This window comes from Ovis canadensis, chromosome 4 (genome assembly GCF_042477335.2).
Source record: "Ovis canadensis isolate MfBH-ARS-UI-01 breed Bighorn chromosome 4, ARS-UI_OviCan_v2, whole genome shotgun sequence".
NCBI classification, from domain to species: Eukaryota; Metazoa; Chordata; class Mammalia; order Artiodactyla; family Bovidae; genus Ovis; species Ovis canadensis.
In genome coordinates this window covers 114,215,583-114,232,500 of record NC_091248.1, presented here as the reverse complement: position 1 = coordinate 114,232,500, position 16,918 = coordinate 114,215,583, and the positions used below count along the sequence as shown (strand labels likewise).

The window sequence follows — 16,918 nt, the reverse complement described above, 5'->3', positions numbered from 1 at the left end:
AGGGGCTGAGTAGCAGGGTAGATGGTCTCCAGTCTGCTGGATTCTCCTCTCCCCCAGATCCTCTCCCCACCTATTTGTCTTAAATCTGGCTTTATTCACTTCTTACACCTGCCTAACTCCTTTAACCCAGATGATTAACCTTATCAATTTCTTCTACCTAAGTACATCAAAATCAATAACACTATGCTAAAATATACATCAAGTTTGTTCCCTCATTAAGGGAGTCACAGGAAGACCGAGCTGTAGTACTGAGAAGTGAAGTCTGGAGAGACAAAGGATAGAAGAAGACAGTAAAGAATAACAAAAAGAAAAATAGAAGAATAACTAAAAGCTCCAGGTTACTAGAAGTTAATGATACATTTCTTACCATGAAAATGAGAATCAGGGTGTCACTTAAATTGAGAAATTAGTTGTATCTTATAAAGTCTAGTTCCTAAAATACTTATGATATAAAGAAAACAAGAAATAAAAGAATAAAACACAAGTGAAACAACAGTTCTCACTAAAGTTAAACTTACATTAATCTGACTATTTACCACCTTACATATAGCTGTATGTATAATGCTCATGGTTCTTAAAAAGTACTTTCACTTACATTCTTGCATTCTCATTAAAGTCTCACAATAGCCCATTTTACAAATTTAAAAACTGAGAGAAGTTTCCTGGCAGACCCAAGGTGACTTAGCTAGTTAAGGGGCAGAGATAGGAACCAGAGGTCTTCTGACCCTAATCCACTACTCTCTCCACCAAACAGAAACAATTTGAAACACAGCATCCTTGGAAAATTTCTGTATCAGTGCGTCTAAATCCATCCCTTATTTTTCAAGAGATCAATGTACAGGATCTTGTAGATCTATAAGATCTTGAGTTTGTGCTTTTTGGATTTTACCCATAAATGAAAGACTGGTCAAACCGCTAGATGAACTCATTTCAACTTAGTCCTACTGTGGTACTTGCATATCTGCGAAGGATTCGCGCATAAGCTTCTGCTCACAGGTGCTACAAAGTCCAGCCCTCTGCATACCTGGTAACACAGCTCAGCGAGTTGAGGGGATTCCTTCACTGCCAGTGGGCCGGTTCTCCCTTCAGTTCCCTTCTCCAAGATGTTCAAGATGGCGTGAAGGCAAGTCCGAGGACAACCTAACACTCCTGCATGAAACCAAAAGAAAATTTAGCTTCTCTTTTCAAATTTTGGCATTAAAAACCTTAGAATACATTTTATAAAACTTAAAGTTTTGTACACATACACTCTACTGTAAATATCATTTCAAACACTGATACAGAAAATTTGTTACATACTAATTTTCCAAGGCTTAATTTGTCCAGACTTCATCTAAACCCCCCCAAAATCAACCTGTCACATAATTTTTCATACATTATTTCTTTCAGTGAATTATCCCATGAGCTTAGAATTCAATACATAACCATTTAGCAACAAATATGAAAAAAAAAATGGCTGTGTGTCTTGTGGCGATACCTGGGTCTTGCAGGTTTGTGGTACTGACAGGTTTCTTTAATTCAAAGCCCAGCAGGTAGAGAGCGAGATTGGGTGGATTGCGTTCCAGAGAGGTAATGAGAAGATTCAAGATGTGGATTCTTGTTTCATGACGGATTCCAGCTAATTTCTTTTCAAGTTCTGAGCCTAAATGCGGAAATAACAAAGCAATAAAAAGTTACCATGGGTCAAACTGAAAAATATAAAACTTGTATCTCAAACCTCAGATGTTTTCTTTAGCTTTAGTTTACTTGATTAGCTATTACATTAAGTTCAGATTTAAGAGGTTCCCCAAAAATCTTATTTACTGTTACGCTAGCAAATTCTCAAAATTCCCTTGTCACCACTAGACATTCAACAGTGTTTTTATTTACATAAAATTAAAAATACACGTTAATCTAAGACATACCCTCTTCTAGACGTACAAATTCTTCTGTATCTTCACTATCCAAACACTCTACAAAACCAGCCATCAGCTTCTGACTTACACTCTGAAATCATATAAAGATTTTAAAATGACAATTTATTAAAAGGTCCTCAGTATTAGAGAAACTATGATAAATATGATATATAATTATAAATGCTTGGCTATAAAGACAAAAGGCAAATCTGTTCCAAGGAAAGTATGAGGTTTTAGCCACATTTTTAATTAATATAAAACTCAGTTCCTTAACTGAGTGCCATTTAGCTTGCTATAGAAGTAACTAAAGAGGAGTTCACTGGTAGAACAGTGGGTAAGAATCTGTCTGCCAATGCCGGGCACACAGGTTCGATTCCTGGCCCAGGAAGATCCCACAGGCCATGGAGCAACTGAGCCTGTGTGCCACAGCTACTGAACCCGCTCTAAGGCCCATGAGTGGCAACTACTGGAGCCTGCACACCACAACTCCTGAGCCCACATGCTGCGACTACTGAAGTCTGTGCACCCACAGCCAGTGCTCCACACCAAGAGAAGCCACCGCAATGAGAAGCCTGTGCATCACAATGAAGAGTAGCCCCTACTCTCCACAACCAGAGAAAGCCCACACAAAGCAGAGAAAACCCAGCAAAGCCAAAAATAAGTATAGACAAATGATTTAAGAAACAAAAACTTAAAGTTTACTGCCTTTAAAACTTGCTTCATTAATTTTCTTTCCCAAAGAATGAAACTAGTTTTTAAAAACAATAACATTAAATTGCTATTTCATAACCTCTTCATTATATACTCTATGCTATTGATCTTAACTAAAATATAAAATAAATTCTCATTTTTTCTCTTTAGAAATGTATTACTTACACCAGTTTTATATTTCTGGGCTGAGAGATTAGATACTACTCTATCTCCTTTAAGAACTCTATGTATGTGTGTGTGTGTGTACGCTAAGTCATGTCCAACTCTTTGCAGTCTCATAGACTATAGCCCTCCAGGCTTCTCTGTCCAAGGGATTCTCCCCAGGGATTGAACCCATGTCTCCTGCTTGGCAGGCATATTCCTTACCACTGAGCCACCTGGGAAGCCCTTAAGAACTCTAGCAGGATACTAAAACTGGTAATAATTCAAACTCGAACACCAATGAACTGAAAATCTGCATCCAAAATCTTCTAATTAATTATGTGGCTTCATGAACTTCCTCCAAAAACCAGACTAGACATCTAAAATTTACTATAAATAGTGGTTCTCAACCTGGATGGTACTGCCACTCTAAAAGGCCCTTAGAATTATATGAGAGCATTTGAGTCTTCAGGCCAGGGACTGCTACTCAAAGACAGTGGCAGGGGACCAGGGATGCTAAAAGTCCTGCAATTTGAGAGACAGTTACACTAAAATGAAGATATGTCCACCCAAAATGCCAGAAGAATCCCTGTTTCCAAATACCAAAACCCAGTAATATTCTTCAACTAGCTAGTGCAGTGATTTCAGCATGAAATATATAAGGGGAGGAATGTCTATAATGAGAAAGAAAAATAACAGCTTCTCCAATTATAGCTATTCAGTGGACAGAAAGAGAACTAGACTGAAAGAAGAAAACATCTACAACACTCTGCTGCTGCTGCTGCTATGGGGTCGCACAGAGTCGGTGAAGCAGTTTAGCAGCAGCAGCAAAACACTCTGCAGTGTATCACATGAAGTGACACAATTGTGGGTCACCAAAAAGCCACAGAGGCTTCCCTGGTAGCTCAGTGGTGATGAATCTGACTGCCAATGCAGGAGACACAGGTTCCACCCCTGTGTAGTGGGAGATCCCCTGGAGAAAGAAATGGCAACTCACTCCAATATTCTTGCCTGGGAAATCCTATGTACACAGGAGTCAGGCATGCTACAGTCCACAGGGTCACAAAGACTTGGACATGAGTTAGCAACTAAACAACAACAGCAAAGAACAACAACAAAACCACAGAAGCAGACAACTCACAGCAGTGAAATCAAAATCGCAGAGGCTCACTCAGCACAGAGGCCACTGAGGAGGAGTGAAACAAAGGATGCAAAAAACAAACAGAAGGTGCACTTACAAACCCATCAGCCCTTTAACGTGCTTCTGGAAGCTCATTAAACGGTCTCATTAGGCCATACAGTTACACACTATAATAAAGAGTATAACTGCACACTACAGTATACATATTAAGAGTATCCCTGGGAATGGTATCATCGCCAAACACAAATCACAGCCCAGTACATGGGTAGGCTTTCATCCATCATATACAAATATACTTACTCTCAGAATCTTCCCACATACAAGAATAAGATGTATTCTGGATGTACCAAAAAAATAATAAGAAAAGCAATAACAAAATCAGTTACCTGGTCATGTGTGAAATCTCCAACCAATTTTATCTGAATATTGGAATTGCAAGAGATACAGCAGAGGATCTTGGCACTTTCAAAAGCCAATTCTGGATTAGTATTGCCATGATACAGGTATCTTTAAAACAAGAAAACATTTGAGGAACAATGTGATGAAATTTTTGCTTCTTACTATATACATACTCAATACAGAACATTCACAACCAGGGCTCTCCTACCCATACTGCACTTTTGGTAAGTTAGACAAAGGTTTCCCCTTCTATCAATAACTAGATGTAACCTGTTATGGGGGCTTCACCGGTGGCTCAGTGGTAAAGAATCTGCCTGCAATGCAGGAGACACAGGAGACCTGGATTCAATCCCTGGGTTGGGAAGAACCCCTGGAGGAGGGCATGGCAGCCCACTCCAATATTCTTGCCTGGAGAATCCCATGGACAGAGGAGCCTCGCAGGCTACAGTTCAGAGTCACAAAGGGTCAGACACGACTGAAGTGACTGAGCAACCTTGTTATGGATTGAATCGTGCTTCCCCAAAATTCACATGTTGATAGCCAAACCCAAAATGATCTTATTTGGAAACAGAGTCTTTGAAGATATAATTAACCAAGTAAAGATGAGACCATTGAGGAGAGCCCTAATTCATGACTGATAGCCTTATAAAAAAGGGAAAAGTAGACACAGCCACACACACAGGGAGAATGCCATGATGTAAAGCTGAAGGCAGAGACTGGGATGATGTGCCCACCATTTACAGAACACTGCCTTGCCAGCAAACGACTAGAGGCTCAAACACAAACAAGGAAAAGTTTGCTCCCCAGCCCTATATTCCCCAAACATCCAACTTCCCTACAGGAGACAATATTAAGATGTCATTTTATACTTGGAAATATTTAGGGCACAAAATATATTAGAAGAAAAAAGAAATTACAAGGTTCAGAGTCATTAAAATCAGAGACACAAAAGAAGACAATAATAAAATGAGACCAAAAAAATGCTTACGTGATGCCTTACGGATCTGATCAGATTTGGACATCAAAGTTAGAATGCCATCTGATTCACATCACCATTTCTCTACCTACACACGGAACTCACCTGGCGATGTTCACCACGTTATCCGCCTTCTTGGTTCTGGGATTGATTCCTTGCAATAGTTGTTCTAAAGGAGAGACGATCAGAGCCAGCTGACTCTCTCTTAGCAGATCCATGAAGAGGTTTTCCTTCTGCAGAGTAAGATTGAGAAGTGCAAGGCAATGCTGCACTGCTTTCTCGAGGTGCTTCTTCCCTACAGAGCAAAATCAAAGTTAGGGAGTTCTACATGAATCTTAGAAACTCAGAATCAGTTCTCAGGAAAACAAGAAAAAGGGTAAGTTCCAGATTCGAAAAGTCCTCAAGTTTTCAAACCTTTAGCAGTTAACGTCATAGAACTGCTCACTCAGACAAGTTACTGTTAACTTTTGTGACTCAGATTAGTTTAATGCAATGGTTTCTCAGTAATTTTTCCTGCATTCTTTCCTTAATTATTTAGAGCAGAGTTCTCAGATGGGAGTGAGTCTGGCCCCAGAGGACATCTGGCAATATCTGGAGACTTTTGATTGTCACAGCAAGGGATGTAGTACAGGCATCTAGTGGGTAGAGGTCTACAACACACAGGACAGCCTCCACATCAAAGAATTATTCTGCCAAAAATGCCGGTGGTGCTAAGGCTGAGAAGCTGATTTAGAATAATACATAACCACCGTGGAAAATTTGGACAATAAAGAGGCAAAAAATATAAACAAGGGCTACATATAGTGCCACCTCTCAACTTACAACTCATGGGCTCTGGAGTCAAATCACCTAAGCTCAAATCATAGCCTTGACCCTGGAGAAAGATGCGAAGCCCCTTCATGCATCAATTTCCTTATTCATTAAATGGAAATAATATAATCTACCACACAGGCCTTTCATACAGGTTAAATATATTAACACATGTAATGAGCTTTTAAAATTGCCAAGTGCATAGTAAGCACTTAATAAATAAATAAATAATAATAAGTTATAGTAATAGTAAATGAAATTTATTGATCATATACCACGCCTATAGTAAGTGCTTTTACAAACACAATGGAGAAAACAAAACAAAAAGTACTGTAAATTTAGAGATGTTACAGTTGTAGGAGAGAACTATGATTACCTGCTCTCACTTTTAATTTACTTTCATGGTATGACTCACTAAAACAACACTGTGGATACAGAGAAAATCTTATGGTGAAAAGAAGTTCAGAGGTCATCTACTTCAAAGCTTCAATTTACACACGACAAAAACAGCAGAACTGTTTTCAAGCTATAAAGACATTCAGGCACATACCAGGGAAAGGAGCATAGGTATCAAGCTGTTTAACACCTTCCTCCAGTAAACTAAGGGCAAGCTCCAACATCGGTGACTCATTCAGAAGGTGATACATCAGACTAAATCCTGGCGGCTTATAGGCTATTATTTCTTCTCCTAAATAGAACATAACATAGTCCAAGAGATGGTGAATTAGTGTTTTTGTCACACCCTTTTTTATGATACATGAGATTTGTAAATTAAACAGTATCTAAACAAGCGGAGCAAGCTTCAATTTAGAGACAGTAACACAAACTATATACAATGATTATTTCCAAAAGGGCTGATCTGCACATAGTAGTTGGTTCACATAGTACACTGATATGTAACTCATTAATCTGTAGGCAATGTCCTTACTCTTACATTCAGTGAAATTTTACTTTATTTTCTCTTGCTTAGAACAATCAAAATGACTAAAACAATGTAATAAAACATATAAAATTATAATTTAGTTTATAACCAGAAGTAATTTACATCTTATGTATAGTAATTTATAAATTATAAACAGGTGTATAAACAGCTGACACCTTGTTTGAAAGTGACAGAATTAAATTACCTTGTAGTTCCACAAACTGATCCACAAAATCTTCAAGTTGAGGTTCATAATCTCTGAGCAATTTATAAAACACCTCCAAAACAACCTCAGCAACTTCCCACTACAGAAAGACACAAATATTTCAGTAACAATAACAGCTCAAGGTGACAGACTGGGCAAGTTTCTCATCTCTCTCACTTTCTTCCAGAAAATGTGTGAAGCCCCTTTTCTACTTTGTTTATTCGAAGCAATATAGAAAGCCCAATTCATTCTGCTTTGTTTTGCTAAAGGACAGTGGACTGGCTAGTTTTTCAAGGTAAAACAGGTATAAAAGAATTAGTAAAAGAACCATTTCTAAAAAAGAAACATTTCTACAGCAGATATTTGAGCTTTGTCAACAAATCTAAAGCACCCAATATCTATCCATACAGGATTCCATTTATAAGTTAAAATTTATAAATAAATTTAGTTCATAAATCTAGTTCAACTTATAATGAAAACCATCACATTTGAATACTTCTCCAAAAGCATCAAACATTCAGTTTCTCTAAGGATCTCAGCTGGGCAAGATCTGAGAAAACATCTCATCAACTCTTATTTTGCAGGTGAAGCAAGTGAAGCTCAGAGCACTGACTGATTTCCCGAGACCCAGCCCCATACTTCTAACTCCCAGAGCAGTGTTCACAGCTCTAGCCAAAGTTAAGAATCACTGGTAGGCTTCCTCCAAATGACCTCATCTTCACCTCTTTGTTTAAAATGCTTTTAAAAGCTATGTAACACCAAGGAAAAATATTTATGCCAAAGAGAAAATACACTGTACAGACATAACTGTACAGATAGTAAAATTAAACTGTTCAAAAATATCTACTGCATAAAATTTTAATAAGGCTGAGTCTAGTGACTGTAGATGGTGGTTTTTAAAATTACTACTTTAGTCATTATTTCCACTGAATATAATTTTATCAAAGCTGACCTTTAAAACTAGGACTATGACAATCTTAATTTTAAATTATTTTGTTTAATTACTCATTTTTCTCTATTTTCTAAATTTTTCAAAATCATTTATTTAAATAAAAAAATGTTTATCACCACATGATAATGGACTTTAGGATTACTAAATATATATGCTGCCTCAAACACTGCTTATATTTATTTATCTTAAACCAAAGCACTGTTTTTGTGACAAGCTAGTGTTCTAAAATATAACAATATAAATTAAACCTAAAAAAGACTTTCTAGTGAAATAAATTCACAAAATTGAGGGAAATTTTCTTAGGGTAATATGCTAGGAAATCATTGGTAGCTGGAAGAGCAGCAGTGCTAGAAATATAAAAATGCATGGGGGAAAAATAATAAGCACAGAAAAAGAGTAGCTGACTAAAGCTCTAAACCCTTAGGTCATACTGACCTTTTTAAGAAAAAGCAAGTAAGATATTTAAAAGAAATGCCAAAAAGTATCAGAACATTTTGTTGAAGAGACTGCAACTGTTAGCATCCATTATCCATCTGAAATGACTTTTATTAATAAGGCATGACTGCTATTAATGCTTTCATCTAAAAAGGTAATACTAGGCCTTTAGTAAAACATATACCTCTGTTGGTATTGATTTTTAACCACATGAGAAGCAAAACTTATAGACCAACTGACAAAAAATAAACTTCAGCTATCTGGGACTAAATATTAGAAACAAACTATGTCCAATAATATGGCAATGAAAAATAAGCTGTGTGAGTGAGACACAAGTAATGATTATACAGTTATTAAAAAAACTCTTCTCAAAGAATCTTTAATAGCATGAAAAAAATCCTCATAATACTATGTTTAGTGGCCAAAAAGGGATATAAGCTAATGTCACTAATTATCTCAATTTAAGTAGATATGCAAAGGAAAAAGAAAAGCAGTTACCCCTTCCTTCGGTAACAAGATTATGGGTGATGTAATTTCTTCACGTATTTTTCTGTATTTTCCTAATTTCCCAAAGTAGCATGAACTAAATTATTTTATAATCATTAATACAACAAATAAACCCAACAGGTTAAGAAACGGCAAACTATAAAAATAAACTAGAAATGTCCCTCTAAGGTATTCTGTCTGCGAGGGTATTCTGTGAACCAATAAACAGTATTATAGACTAAAGTGAATTACGTCAGAACCTGAAAGGGTCTCTTACATAGCTTAGTGGTTATGAGCTTGGATCTGGAATCAGAGTCCTAGGTTCAAATCCTGGTCCTGGACCTTAGGCAAGTTCCTGAACTTTGCTAAGCCTCCATCTGTAAAATGGGAATATTAATAGTACCTGCCTCGCAGTAATATTATAATTACATAAGATGACATATACAAAAGCCCAGTTGTGACGGTACTACAACCAGAGCAAATATGAGCGTGAACGTCAGTGTTCCCTCGGCCTCTCTCCAAGGCTTGTATATCTCATGAACCACAAAATGCCTTCCCACTAAGCCAAGACTCCACAACCCAGAAGTGCTACTTACTAACCAATACTAATTGGTGTGTAAGTTAAAACTTATTTCAATCTCTAACCTAAACATCCCAATAAAGAATAGTGTGTTTCCAACTGCCAAAGGTATATCATTTTTGGTTCAATTTTGGTCAAAATTTGTTCAATTAAGGATTTAATGACTATGACTTCATATCAGTTAAATTGGTGGTGACAGTTGGTGGTTCAGTAAAGTCATGTCCTACTCTTGCGACCCCATGGACTGTAGCCCACCAGGCTCCTCTGTCCATGGGATTCTCCAGGCAAGAATACTGGACTGGGTTGCCATTTCCTTCTCCAGGAGATCTTCCCAACCCAAGAACCAAGCTTGGGTCTCCTGCACTGCAGGCAGATTCTTTACTGGCTGAGCTATGAGGGATGCACACATTTTTTTTTGGTATAACCAGACTCAAATCTGAAAATTAAATGAGGAAACTGGGGAAAAGTTGACAGAAAAACTAAGAACAGAAATTTAGAAAACAAGGACTTCTGAGGATAAACAGAAGAAATCAAACTTACATGGCAAAGGTACACATCCTGCTTTGAGCACCAGATGTGTTCTTGAAAATGCATATTAACCCCCATTTCTTAAACTGTACTGTATTTTATAAAGCAAACACTCTCCCCTCTTTGAGACCATGATCAAAGCATCATTGTACATAAAGCCAGCAGTGTGCTTCTCTGTTATAAATCAATTAAATTACTGATCACTACTTTGGTTTGTTGTTTTTTTTTTAAGTTTTTTTATTTTTTTAATTTAAAAATCTTTAATTCTTACATGTGTTCCCAAACATGAACCCCCCTCCCACCTCCCTCCCCATAACATCTCTGTGGGTCATCCCCACGCACCAGCCCCAAGCATATGGTATCCTGCGTCAGACATAGACTGGCGATTCAATTCTTACACGATAGTATACATGTTAGAATGCCATTCGGTTTTAATGCTTGATGTATTTTTTAATACATTTAAACCAAGCAGACCATGGATATGTCAGTTTAAGACTATAAATTTTACTTTCAAAAGCTAAAATGAATTTATAGCATCTCATACCTCTAATAAAAGAAAAAGAAGCAATAAAATAAATAAAGAAACAAAAGTTTTTCTCTGAACATAACCTTTTCAGCTGCTCTCCTGTAAGCCCTTGTGCGGAATCGGAGAAACACGGAATCTCGCAGGAACTGCAAATAAGGGTCAAAACCGGGGGGCCGCAGCCCAGCACCCAAATTAGAAGGAAAGGAGCTCTCCACCAGGATACTAATTAACTGGCAAAAGGCACGAGTCAAAGGGTATTCTTCACACCGGGATTCTATTTCATTTAGTTCCACCTTCCAAAGAAAAACAAAGGAAATTCAGTAACATAAAACCACGAGCTTTAAAGTGCAAACCACTTTTCAGACTTTAACTCATTATTACTGGTATAATATCACACTCAAAGACCCACAAAGACATGACAATTTTTTTATTTAGAGGTAAAGATACAAAAGTTAAAAACAGATATCTTAAATGTTTCTTTTAAAAAAAGAGGAAGGGGGCTTAGAGAGAAAAAAGGAAACTTAAACAAGTAAATTTGTACTTCACAGCTGACCCAAGTAGCCGAATTAAATTCAGTTCAAACCAAACTTTCAGTCTTGATGGCTGCCACTAACATACTTTTCCAGCTCTGAAACCAAAAGTGTTTTGATCTCTTTCATAAAGTTTCATCTGCATTTCAACACAGAAAACCCTCAAATGAAAACACATCAAATTTGAAAACTACAGAAACATAATATGGTAAGAATATATTTTTCTTAGTCTTTTAATCATGTGAATGCATGACTACAGAATTTAAACTAAAAGGAAACTTTTACCTCAATACCAATAGCTTGCCTCTGGCTTGGAACCCGAACGGTCTGCAGTATCTTCAAAGAAGAAGAAGAATGCGATGTTAGGAGCATTCCTCATTGACATGAGTTTGAGTAAACTCTGGGAGTTGGTGATGGACAGGGAGGCCTGGCATGCTATATAGTCCATGAGGTCACAAAGAGTCAGACACAACTGAATGACTGAACTGAACTGAAGCACTTAGGACAATAATAAGTACTCACATGCTTCTGAATGAAAAAAATGAAGTATCAATACTAAAAGAAAAGTGGCCCAGCTTCCCAGCACATATCAACTTTCTTCATTTTCATTTTTATAAAGCATCATTAACATCTTCAAGACACATATGTTAGAAATCAACTAGAATACTGCTCCAAAACAGTAGCTTCTACCAATGTGTCAGAATCAGTCTCCCTTATCTCATATTATTTTGAAGACAAATGCATGTCCCACCTAACCATTTTCCTAGAAATATCTCTATAGAACACATTCTTATTTTCCTTTGTTACTCCATCATTTATAGAATAAGTCCATCTTGACATAAAAATTCCAATAGGGCTTATATCTAAAGAAATAAGAATTGATAGGACATTTTACTCAACTGTTATAAGACAGGAAGGGTCACAGAAGGAAGCAGTTAAAAAGAAAACTAGGCATCCTCCACATTTAATGAGTACAGGTGACTTCTGAAGGCTTATCACAGGCTAGTACCCAAAGACAGACTTGAGGAATTCTGTCCATTTATTAATCTTACACATACTGAATAACAAAGTCTTAAAAAAAATGCAGTCTCTAGTAACCTGGTGAAGTTGTCAACTGATCCAAGAGAAAAATCCAAGTCTGTTAGTTTCTGAAGTTACGCTTGGTAACAAAATCATAACTTTCTATTCAGGAAGTTCACGGTATACTTTAAGTTTCAAATAGATGCACTTGCTTGTTCAATAGTATCAACACTCACTTCCAAACTGTAGTAATGTAAATAAGAGAGCACACAGTACTACCTGAGTGTATTCTAACGACTGCCAGAGAGAAGCAGCAATTTCAGGAGATTTTCCGAACGCTGCAAGTGTCTTCAGTAGTTCGGCCTTTAGTACAGGAGGGATGCTGCACTGCAGGAGTCCCAGAATCACCACCACGGGCGTCCACTGAGGATGCTCACAGAGTGCCAAACGAGCATTTTCACTCTGTGAATTGAATACAAAACGAACAAACAGGCTTCGCATGTTTAAAAGCTAAGAAAAACGACCAGTAAAATCATCTAAATTGCTAACACTTACACTGAGTATTCACAGGCTCAATTAACACATACTAAAACAGAGCGAATGCCTGAACTCTACCAGTAGATCAAATCAGATCACAAGTTCAGTTAGTATAAAGAATGGAGGAAATAGCCTTTACTGAATTACAGCTCTAAGACTAGAAAACAATATATACAAACAGAGATAAACAGTCTTCCAGGGCATAAATCTTACCTAGGCATTTTAAATCCTTTCTGGAACAATGTCATATATAAATGAGAAAAATAGCTTGTCCTTTTCTGAGAAGAAAAATAGAAATACACACACACACACACACACACACACACACACACACACACACACAGTACCAAGTATCACTCCAATTTAATTCAACAGTAAATAATTACAAACTTTATGTTTTGACTTTGAATAATGTTTAGCATTACTGGAAAAACCAATAAAGTTAGAAGACACTATTCCTGTTCTTCTGAGAGAATGTCAGACAAAGGAACTTAGCTTTGCACTAGCGAATAACAGAAATAACCAGAAGAACAAATGGGACCTAATTAAACTTAAAAGCTTTAGCACAGCAAAGTAAACCACTAACAAAATGAAGACAACCTATATACAGAATGGGAGAAAATATTTGTAAATGAAATGACCAGTAAGGGATTAATACCCAAAATATATAAATAGTTCGTACAATTCAACATCAAAAAATACAAACAACACAATTTGGCTATTATTTTCATACACGCTTCTGGCAGTAAGCAGGGAATACCACAGCCTTTAAAGATGAAGAAACAAAGGACTTAGAAGAACAGAATGCCAAATATAAATGCTAAATTTATCGCTTATAAGCTTTAAGCATTATTAAGAAAACTTGGGGGCTCCTTAAAACGCCACTGTGTTAGAATACAAATAAAATTACCCTGTACTCACATGCTGCGGGTGGGTTACCTACCCAAGTAATGATGGTAGATGTCAGCTGCAGAAAAGCAATCAACCCATCTTGCTCCTTCTGGGTGATACCACGCGAAGGGAGGTGACGGTACTGGACACTATCTGCACTCGGAAGATCTTTCCGGAGGTGCTCGTGGTAAAGCATCAGGGAGTGAAAGAAATGTTCCCAGGAAACAGGACTGCCACCTGCTCCCTGAATATTTTCCACTGTAAAGAAACAGCACAGAATTTCCTTTCAAAACTGTCTAAGTACTTGCTTGGAAATGGAGGGAGAAAATAAACATAAAACAACACATTTTGTTTGCCTTTATCCTAGATATGTTGTGTGTTGAAAATCGGTTAGAAACCCTCTGTAAACTAGAACTCTGGATTAATTTTTCCCTGGGACTAAGACATGGGTGGTGCCCATGCAAGTACAAAGGTAAATTACTCTGGACGTCAGGTGCCCTGCCCTGCGTGTGCTCAGCCATGGCCAACGCTCAGCAACCGCATGGACTGCAGCCCACCAGGCTCCTCTGTCCATGGGATGTCCCAGGCAAGAATACTACAGTGGATTCCATTTCCTCCTCTAGGGGATCTTCCTGATCCAGGGATCGAACCCACATTTTCTGCACCTCTTGCACTGGTAGGCAGATTCTTTACTGCTGAGTCACCTAGGAAGCCCTGGATGTCAGTTACCTACTTCTAACCCAGGACGTTTCTCCATGTTGTCATCTAACTATTCAGGGCTGCTTTTCCCATGAGCAGTTCCCAAATGTTGAGCTTAAATTAAATTCCCAAAGAGAGAGATAACTGCAATCTTGATTTGCAGATTATAGTACTCTATTACATACTAAGCACTGAGAGTAAAGGCCTAGCAGACAAGACAAAGAAGCCTTAACAAAATGGTCAAAACCCCAGTCTTGGAGTCAGGCAGCTCTCAATTATGGCTTGCCTATGGCTTGTGACCTTAAATTCCCTCACTTTGCTAAACCTGTTTCCTCAAATGTAAAAATGAAAGTGATCTACCTGACAGATGTCTAATAAATATTTTTCTCTTCCCTTTTGCACTATCTTTGGTGTGGTCGGTGGTTTAGTCACTAAGTCGTGTCCTACTCTTGCAACCCCATGGGCTAGAGACCACCAGGCTCCTCGGTCCCTGAGATTCTCCAGGCAAGAATACTGGACTGGGTTGCCATTTCCTTCTCCAGGAGATCTCCCCAACCCAAGAAGCGAACCCAGGTCTCCTGCACTGCAAGCAGATTCTTTACCGACTGAGCTATGAGGGACGCACACGTTTTTGGTATAAGCAGACTCAGACCTTAAAATTAAATGAGGAAACTGGGGAAAAACTGAGAGAAAAACTAAGAACAGAAATTTAGAAAACAAGGACTTCTGAAGATAAACTAAAGAAATCAAAGTTACGTGGGAAGGGTACATACCTTGCTTTGAGCACCAGATGTGTTCTTGAAAATGCGTATTAACCCTCATTTCTTAAACTGTACTGTATTTTATAAAGGAAATGGTAATACTCTCCCCTCTTTGAGACCATGATCAAAGCATCATCATACATAAAGCCAGCAGTGTGCTTCTCTGTTATAAATATAATGTATACGCCCAGTAGAACCCAGCACAAATAACCAATATGCTTTAATAGATAGAAGGATGCTGAATGTCATGACAAACTTAGAAAACATCTAGATTTTTCTTACCATGACTGCTCCCATTGACTTTGAGCAGGCTGAAACAGTAGTGGGCACACTGGGGCCCATTGGCCAATCCCTGCAGCATCTTCAAGTAAGGAATATAAATAGTTGGAGGCAACAGGTCGCCCATTTGCCTAACAAACTTTGACAAGACAACCTGAAATACGAAAAAGCCAACAGTTTACATAAAGCATAGCTTAACTTTAAGCCAACATGGACTAGCCAATAAAGACTACATATGAACCAAAACTAAGTACTCTCATTTAACTTCCCCCAAGACAAAATAATCTGGAATTCTATTTATGAAAAACTGCATTTCCAAGTTTATCATTAGTAACTTAACGCAACTACAGAATATCTTTGTGAACCCAACGTACATCTAGGTGCCATAAACACGAGCAACTACTCATATTCTAAATATGTAAAACAATTGAAGAATTTACTCATCTAAAATTAACCAGCAAATTCAAAGATATACTTAGAACCCAGAGTTCCTAACCCCAGTAAAACTGAGTACAAAGATCTAGGAACCTGGAAGAATTTTTGATAGTAACCTAAACATACCGTTTTATCTTGCCGATATATGTTTCTATACTCCTGTTCTCTAAGTCCACTTCTTAGGTTTCTCTTTTCTCCTGCTTAAGCCTTAAATCTATTATCAACAAGTAAATATATTACTTAGACTAATTAGTTGGAACCCGAACCAAAAATGTTATAGATCTCTGGAAATTTTTGTTAAATATGTTGCGTTTAACAATGATCTTATGATCATATAGAAAAATATCCTTATTTTCAAGAGATATTAACTTAGCCAGTGAGAAGTGAAAAAGTCATGCTGCCTATAATTTACTTTAAAATAACCCAGCAAAAAAAAAAAAGCAGCAGAAATAACAAGAGCAGAAGTAAGCACAGCAAGATGTTAACAGCCATTAAATTAAGATACTGGGTGTTCACTGTAATTATTCTCCCATATGTCTGAAAATCTTCATAATGGAAATTACTTTAATCTCTAAAAAATTTTAATAAATCCTTCCCTGAAATACATTTTTTAAGTGAGGAAAAAAGTGAAACAATAAATATAAGAAATACAGTTTAAAAAGGGGCATCCTGACCTTTGACTCTGAGCAAAAATGAAAATATAGCTCATGGCATGAAACCATTTAAAATAAGAAAACTGCAAAAACATGAAGACAGATATAGTGATCCCTCCTATTTGCTAATGCATAACATATTTTAAAAGTTAATATAGGATAGAAAATGAACTTTTTCCTACATTATCTACTGACTCATAGGCATTTTGGCATTAATTATAACTCCTAAGCCTTTTTCCTTTAGTGTCTGTACCTCTCCTATCTTACCCAACTTGCTAAGAAAGATGGATATTCATTGTTATGTCTATAGAGAATAGAATAAGCTAATAAATATTAATTTTAATTAGTCACTTATTTAGTGACTACAATGAAACTGGACAGTTTTCTACATCTAATGATTCAATAC

At 37.2% G+C, this 16,918-nt stretch overlaps 1 protein-coding gene across 1 annotated transcript in view; it reads right to left on the bottom strand.

Moving 5' to 3' along the window:
• Window positions 1–16,918, bottom strand: part of NUP205 (nucleoporin 205) — a 78,772-nt gene that overhangs the window by 40,018 nt on the left and 21,836 nt on the right. Inside the window, exons 11-22 of the mRNA XM_069588438.1 lie at window positions 15,428–15,578; window positions 13,738–13,943; window positions 12,537–12,719; window positions 11,523–11,573; window positions 10,791–11,000; window positions 7,201–7,300; window positions 6,624–6,761; window positions 5,369–5,558; window positions 4,275–4,395; window positions 1,905–1,986; window positions 1,478–1,642; window positions 1,025–1,149 (exon numbers count right to left, since the gene is read on the bottom strand). Coding sequence (XP_069444539.1) covers window positions 1,025–1,149; window positions 1,478–1,642; window positions 1,905–1,986; window positions 4,275–4,395; window positions 5,369–5,558; window positions 6,624–6,761; window positions 7,201–7,300; window positions 10,791–11,000; window positions 11,523–11,573; window positions 12,537–12,719; window positions 13,738–13,943; window positions 15,428–15,578 — 1,722 coding nt within the window. The remainder of the gene's footprint in view (window positions 1–1,024; window positions 1,150–1,477; window positions 1,643–1,904; window positions 1,987–4,274; window positions 4,396–5,368; window positions 5,559–6,623; window positions 6,762–7,200; window positions 7,301–10,790; window positions 11,001–11,522; window positions 11,574–12,536; window positions 12,720–13,737; window positions 13,944–15,427; window positions 15,579–16,918) is intronic.